This window comes from Chaetura pelagica, unplaced genomic scaffold, assembly GCF_000747805.2.
Source record: "Chaetura pelagica isolate M959 unplaced genomic scaffold, ChaPel_1.0 scaffold551, whole genome shotgun sequence".
NCBI classification, from domain to species: Eukaryota; Metazoa; Chordata; class Aves; order Apodiformes; family Apodidae; genus Chaetura; species Chaetura pelagica.
Window position 1 is genome coordinate 220,675 of NW_009952067.1, and position 7,768 is coordinate 228,442.

The window sequence follows — 7,768 nt, forward strand, 5'->3', positions numbered from 1 at the left end:
CATTCCTGCCTTAATTAAGTTAATATTGCTGGAATGTCAGCCTGCAGTGTAAGCCTGCATCTACAAAAACAGAGATACATCCCTCCCCAGCCTTATGTGGGCTGTGGCTTTTTTTCCTTAAACTGGATTAGCAGTGAAACTTAAGAGATCTTTTGCCATGTACTAAAAGTGTCTCTGGTTTGAAAACATCTCTAACACAGATGAGGACACCAAATTGCAGCACCTCAGAGCAGTGCTCTGACTGACTCTGTAGAAACATCTTTCCAGGCAAGAATGTGTCTGATCTGTGGATCAAAACAGGGCTAGATATTCAGCACGTACAAACTGTCATCGCTTCACTGGCCTCAGCTGAGGGACGACAACTGAAAGGTACTAAAGAAGCTGGCTTAGAAGCATGTGTGCATGGAAATACGTACCTATGCATCTGCACCTACTGACAGTGTGTTGATAAATCTCATCTCAGCACTGTCAGTGAGCTTATAAATATATCTTATCACTTTCTCTTAAAAGGTTCCCTCACATATGTGTGTATAGATAACAGACCTGGCACACACACCAGTGCACTGCACTGTGATCCCAAGAAACAAATCTGGACAGCCTACTAGTTTGCAGTAATGCAGTTTTACACTTTTCTCCCAGCTTCAGCTTGTAAGGGCCCTCCAATGAAATGGAAAGTTTATGCTGTAAAAATCTCACTTCAAATAAGCAGTCACCATAAATGCAAACATTCAAGCACTCCTACTCTGCAAAATCAGCTTAGCACATTTACATATTTAAGCAAGCATTGTTGCAAAAAAATAATGGGCCAGATCTCCAGTCAGAAAAAAGTGACACAGTTCCACTGAGTGATACAGACTTACAATAGACATTATTTACACTGGAGGGAAAAAGGGAATAGAAAATTATAGCTGTAATACAAGGTCAAATCACTTCTGAGTCATTGCTACTCTAAAAGCCATTCTTTTGCATTAGCCAGTGTCTCTCCATTTCGTTTCTCATGAAAGCTAAGTTCCCTGCAGAAAAGGTAAGTACCAGTGCTACGAGCACTGAGAAATTCCAGAGCCAAGTCCTGTTGTAACAAGAGGAAGAGATCAGGCCCCACTGGCAGCCAGTAACATCCCATTAACTCCTTTGGTTGAGTGAGGTATATATTAATATTATAATTATTTAGTCCAGAAGATTAGTATTAAAATAAAATATGAACTAGTGCAAAGCCAAACTTCCACACAAAAAGCATTTTCTGCTTTATAGAGATGAGAAAAAAAAATTAAAAAATTAGTGGCTACAGCATTTAACTTCTCCCAGATACTGCGAGAAGCCTTGTGGCAACACCATTATTTCCCTTGAGAGGCAACTGGAAAAGACTGGAACAGAACAGAGGGCTGCCAGGGTTAAGGGAGAGCTAAAGCTTAAAAAAAGCACTCAAAAATACCTCACAGCACATGCTGTAGGCTTCACATAACCTTTTTAGCTTCCCCAAATACCAGAATGGATTTGTTTGTTTGTTTATTGAAGATGAGCCAGCTACACACTCCTTTTGCACATAGAGCTCCCCAAGCTTCCAAGCTGGTAGCCTGGGAACATCATCTACCTGGCACCTGGTCCCACCACCTCTACATACCTTCTTGATGCTCCTTGTGTTACCTTTCAAGCTAGCAGAAAGCAGCCTCATCCACCTGAGTACCTGGTTGATTAGCTTACTGAGGGGTCTAGAAGAACTAGGTTCAGGACAACCTGTGTTTTTAGATTTAGCTGGGAAGTCCACCTTTCACAAGTGAAGAAGGGAAGAACCACAACACAAGCTGGGAGTAAAGCAAGAGAGGTCCTGGTTGAGGTTGCTTTACCTGTTATGGACAAAAAGTATATGGAGGGGAGAATGAAAGGAGGCAATATGAAAAAGACTGAGGTTGTGTGGCTGTTAGGAACTGTTGAGGCCTGAAGACCAAGATAAAGGCTCAGTGATTCCTGACAATGGATAGGTACTGCAGGAATTTTATGCTGGCATCTTACAGTTTGCAACAAGGCACGGCCAGATGTTGTACTGGTGCTGAAGGAGAAACAACTGACAGCAGGTAAAGGCAAAAAAAATGCCTTCCTAGGAAGAGGCCATGCAAGTACTTCCAGGGAGTATTATATACTTTTTGAAGACCTGAACCCCTGCAGTTCCCTCTAGGTGGCCCATTTCTGCATGTTTTTCTTACATTGCCTTTAATTATTTTGAGGTACCAGAATGATTATAATAGAGCTGTATCTTAGAATACAGAAGAAATTCATAAGCTAGATGCAACTATCCAAGCAGATTCAAGGGAGGTGAGGGAGAAGCAGGGATAGTGGGGAAGGACTGGGGAGTAGAAATCATTAGAGGGTATTTTTGAGAACTTCTGGGATATACAGATTCAGAAGAATTAACTGGTGACAGAGTGGTCTTGGCAGAGTTAACCACCAACCTCCTTGCTAAGTATGTGCCAGGAGGCGGTGGCCTGACAAAGGGAACAGGCACAGCTGTGATAACTGAAGGATGATCCTGGAGGCAGGGGAGCAGAAGCAAAAGGATTTGATTTTGTTAGAAAGCCAGCCTGACAAACTGATAAGAGGACACAGAGAGACAGTGTAGGAGCTGCAGGCTTGCTCCTTCCCAATAGGCTTCCATCTGCTTGGGTCAAGCAAGGTTTGCTCCTAAGAAAGAGAAGCCAAAGATTCAGGACCACAGGGATCTGGGTTATAACAACAAAGGAGGCCTGGCTGTTCTTTGTCTGCTGACAATCAGTTTTGTTTTAAAAGACCGAATTGTATCTCTGCATACACTTTTGGATAAGGAGATGGAAACCACCCAGAGGGCACTAGATAAGGTTGACCCTGCAGGAGGAACTGTGACATACAATCCAATATAGGACCCAGCTGCTGAAGCCTACGGAACCAGCTTGAACCTGGCAACGTTGCAGGGTCTTTCACTGAGCAAACTACAAGAAAACAATGCACTTCAGCAGCAGCACTCCAGTATGGCCTGCTTGATGATCTGTGACAAAACTAGATGAGCAACAAGTCCCAAGCTTTGTGTCGGTATGACTTGCCATTATTATACACTTCTGACCCTAATTTTCAAAGGGATCAAATTCTTATTACAGATGCTAGCTTCCCCCCCACTCCCACACAGTTGGCTGAAGGGTTTTTGTCCTGAGAATAAAAAAACTCAGGAGAAAAAGAGGTAAAAAAAATATTTTCTGCCACCGTTACCAATATCTTAAATCCTGAAATTTGCCCTCAACATCTGTAAGAAGTGAAGGCAACAAATTTAGGCAAGGAACACTAGAATACACGCCCCAAGACCTAGAGCTTAGATTTCACAGCATTCATGGTTTGCAGTTTGCACAGTGCTTTGTGGTGCTGTTTTCATTTTGCCATACTTAGGGGTTAAACTTCTGCTTATGATTAAGGCCTCCAACCTCTCCCCCTCACACACACGCTTCCTATGAGACCAACTGAGCATTAGTCTATCTGTACGTCTGCAGGTCAAATGGGCTCCTAATCCAGATAATCCACCCAGTGTGATTGGTTACAGTTCTGTAGAAATCCCTTAATTTTCATTCTCCTGCCACTACTGACAGTCAGAGTTTTGTTGACTAATTAGCAGCAAGGTAATGGATGCAGGTGGATCAGAATATGTTGTTCTGCATATGGAAGCATCACACTGCCAAAAATGAGTACAGATCAAGAAACTAGGGAATACACCCTTATTAAAACAGGGGAGTTGTTTCTTAAAAAATGACATCTTAGAGCTGCAGGACAGAGAGGTGAAAGCACAATGCAGGAGGGGAATACTTTGGTCTGAAGCATAGAGGCTTCTGTTCCAGTTTTCACACATCCAACCCACCCTTGCCTCACAGACCAGCCTCAGGTTTTCCCTTAGAAGTTTCTGCGGGAGGTTCACCAACTTGCTGCCTGGCCAAGGCAGTTGACTTAAGTACCCATAAGACAACCCTGGGCAATGCAAAACTTATCCAGACCTCCTTACAACCTGACCCAGCTGCTTCCCTTTCTTGACATGGTAGCTTCCTGTGAAACCAAAAATCTCTGAAAAGCAGGCAATGCCTTAAAGGTTTTTTTCCAAACCCAGAGATGAAGAGTGCTACACTTGAAAGAGAAACAACACCTCATCCCTGGCAGTAAAGGAGATGATGGGGGTGGGAAATAAGTGTGGAATAGAAAAGCATAAGTGTCCCTTTGCTACAGCCCTACAGTAATAAACCCAAGGCTATTTTAAGCTTTGGGTTGAGTGAGAGAGAAAGAGAGAGAAAGAATGAGAGAGAGAGAGAAAGAGAAAGAGAGAAAGAGAGAGAGAGAGAGAGAGAGACTCTGCCCTGGTTGAATGCACAGATAAATTTGTTAGCTAACAGTTTAGTTACACTGATGGAATCTCTTGGAGACTCTATTAACCTTGCAAAGATAAACAGCTTACTCCAGACTTCATTTGAGTTGTGTTCTCAAAAAAAGCAGAAAGAAATGAGACAAGTAAACTTAAACAAAACTATCCCACATACTCATAAGAAGGCAAAAGAAACCTTATTTAGGGCTTGCAAAAATCTATTATGTTAATGGAACAAGTTGCAGTAGTAAATACTAACAGACTTGAGAAAAATTTTGCAGGGAAGAAAAGTCCCTTTCCATGCTTTTGGAAATATGGGGAGGCAGAATAAGGAGGACAACAGATCTGTTTCTAATTACTAAGAGTTGAGGAGGAGTGCCAAGGCACACACCATCCTAGAAATGTAGTATCTCATATCAGTTTTCTCCTTTAAGGCATCATCTTACACTGTTACCTGGTCAATACTCAGGGCAACAGGACCAAGCAGACTGGACTTCAACCCACGGACTAAGAGATTTTATTTTTCCCATGATGTATTTCAAAACCCAAAGTCATAGGCATTCAGTGCCCTCAAATCATTTGAGTTTCCTCCCCCTGGTGCCACATTCTTTGCATGTGGCTTCAGAAGATAAGTAACACTTTCAGCCCCAAGGTTCTTTCAAGATTCACCTCCTGTTCAACTACTAAGAGTTTTGAATTCAGTGACAAATATATTGGCTAGCAACTTGGCTACAAGAGAGAAAGAAAACCCCACAAAGAGGTGGAACACAAGAACAAAGGAGGAGAACAAAAGCTCCCCCTCTTCTCCCAATTTGTCTGCCCACATACCAAAGATCAAAAGAGCTCCAAGAAGCCTGTGCATAATCTACATACTTTGTGACCTTATTACAATCAAATTCCCTGCAGGCACAGCCACTGTGTATATATGCACACACTGTAAATACACAAGTGGTTCTGTGGACATTTGCCAAGTCCATGCATTGAGTTTGCTTACTTTTAACAATGCTGAGGCCAAAGAAGTGAGGCTCTTTAATCTTCACTAAATCACAAACTTGCTGAAAGAGCTCCTGTCCAGTGGCTTTGACCTGAAAGAAACAACCAATCCAACATTACAGATGGTTCACACACCTGGATACAGCAATTCTCCTTCATTACATTGACCAATATGTTTTCGGGTACCATAGCAAAAAAAAATCCCCCCCAAAACCCCCTTGGCTTCCTCCCAAAAACAGAACAAGCTTTGTTTTCAGTATTATTGCTGTTATCACAGAACATTAATAAATATGTCATTTTCCTTCCTTAACAGTGTATAGGGACTCAGCTATATGAATTATACTATTATTCATATTATTATATGCATTTAAATTTTCCTATCTATTCATATCTTTGCGTAAGAATTCAGAGCACTCCTGGAGCCCTAGTTTTGTGCAGTACTGACCAGGCTATTTATAGGTGCTCTTATAGAAAGTGTGTTTGTAATTACAGAAACGAAAATACTACTCTCATGCAGATGCGTGTTTTTGTTGTTTGTGTTTGGGTTTTTTTGAGAGATGTGAAGACGAAAATCCTCTTAAGAAAACTTCTGTTCAGGAGAACTAAAAACAAAAGTGCACAAACAAACCTAAGACTGCATGGTTTGAGTAGAAATAGCTTGTGGGTTTGAGATGAGGTTGCTCTGTATCCCACACAGAAGACCTTGTTCTGTCTCTTGCTGACATTTGGTCACACAGCAGTTAACATCTTCATCTTCTGAAGCTGTCACCAACAGCCTATAAGCTCTTCCCCATTTCCATGCCACGCTAAGACATTCTAGTACCCTTGCCCACCATAATGATGGGCATGCACAGAGGAAGCACTGGGAAAGCAGAGCTGCCAGCACATGCTCCTGCAGGACCAGAGGCTGGGTAGTATTTGCAAGCACAGCACAGGAGACCTAAGGCACAGCAGCACAGCTACTCTGTGTGTGCACTTTTTTAGGAGGGCTGCTCAGATCACAGGCTTCCCCTGCAACGAGCACAATTCCGGCAACCCACACACGCAGACCTGGCTGTGTACTACATCAGAAAATTCCCCCACTAAATGTCCCTCCAGCTGTAGTCTCACTCCCCCCTGCCCCATCGCACCACCCCAGGAGCATAGACAGACAACCCATGCACAATCAAAAAACAAGCAAACCCCGAACTCCCAACCCTTAGAGGCATGGGGGAAGGAGTTTTGAGTGAGCGATGTGAGGAGAGCAAAGCACCACTGACAGACAACCTCAGGTCAGTCCTGGGTGCTAACAGCCACAGCAGCAAAATAAGCCAGAACCTCTGAGTTTAATTATGCCACTGCTGGACAATGCAGATTAGCAGTCGCTTGAGCAGCCTTCCTGAGGGGGACAGTGCAGTGCTACTTTCACAGCAGTGAAGATAACAGGACAGAAGTTGACTACTGAACCCTCCCACAATCTAATCACCACCCTCAACATAATCACCACCATAATTCTTAAAACTCTTTTAGTGGAGGCATGCCAGACTCCCCAGAAACTGGCTGCTCTCCCCTCCCTGCTCCGGGATATACTATGTCACTAGACATGGACAATGGGAAACAGGAGGTCATTTTAGTACTCATTTTCTTCTACGTGACAAGGCATCACTAGCTAGCAACTCACTGCTGCTTTATTGGGAGCTTTGAAACCTATGCTACACCAATACACATGCTTTGGGAGGGAAATAGGTCATGCACAGTTCTGGTAAGACCCAAACTCACATTGGGGTCTTATCATGGGTCTCCGTGTGAGACTGCACCCTTGCAGTCTTCCACCTAAATGCAGTACTTGCTCAGCTGCCAAGAACACGCAGTTGGAAGGGAAAGTTGGGTACAAATCTGTGTTCTTTCCCAAGAAAGCATACTCTGAGCATGTTCTACCTGGGAAAGACTCACTAAGGAAGAAGTGATGTACCCCTAGCCAGAATGGTTATGTGCAATACAAGAGTCACTGGCAGCACAGGACTAGTAAAAGCTATGCGAGTAGATTAATTTTGTAAGTGGCATGCTTTCACATCTAAGGGGAAAAAACCTGCTTTAAGATACTAAGGAACTGAGCACTTCAGTGTTTCATGACACTCAGCTCTAAAGCAGCTATTTAATCAGATTTCTTGCACAGCAGGTACATAAGCTACCAAATCGTCCACTCTCCTTTTGGCACTTCCCTTCTGTATCAAGTTTTACTCCCAGCCTTCAAGGCCATGCAACACTGATCACACCTGAGATCACTGTCCTCCTCCTGCCTTCCCCACTGCTCAAAGCAACCAAAGTTTCCCTTTGCACTTTTCAGCTGTGCACTTCTCTTTGGCCTTTCCTCCCTTTGCATGTGATTCCTGTGGCAAGCTCCATCCCAGACATGCCATGAATCACTCTTTC

At 43.3% G+C, this 7,768-nt stretch overlaps 1 protein-coding gene across 1 annotated transcript in view; it reads right to left on the reverse strand.

Moving 5' to 3' along the window:
* The window catches only part of FRMD1 (FERM domain containing 1), a 29,987-nt gene that overhangs the window by 18,368 nt on the left and 3,851 nt on the right, over window positions 1–7,768 (reverse strand). The window contains exon 2 of the mRNA XM_010005311.1: window positions 5,358–5,448. Within this exon, the coding sequence (XP_010003613.1) occupies window positions 5,358–5,448 (91 nt within the window). The remainder of the gene's footprint in view (window positions 1–5,357; window positions 5,449–7,768) is intronic.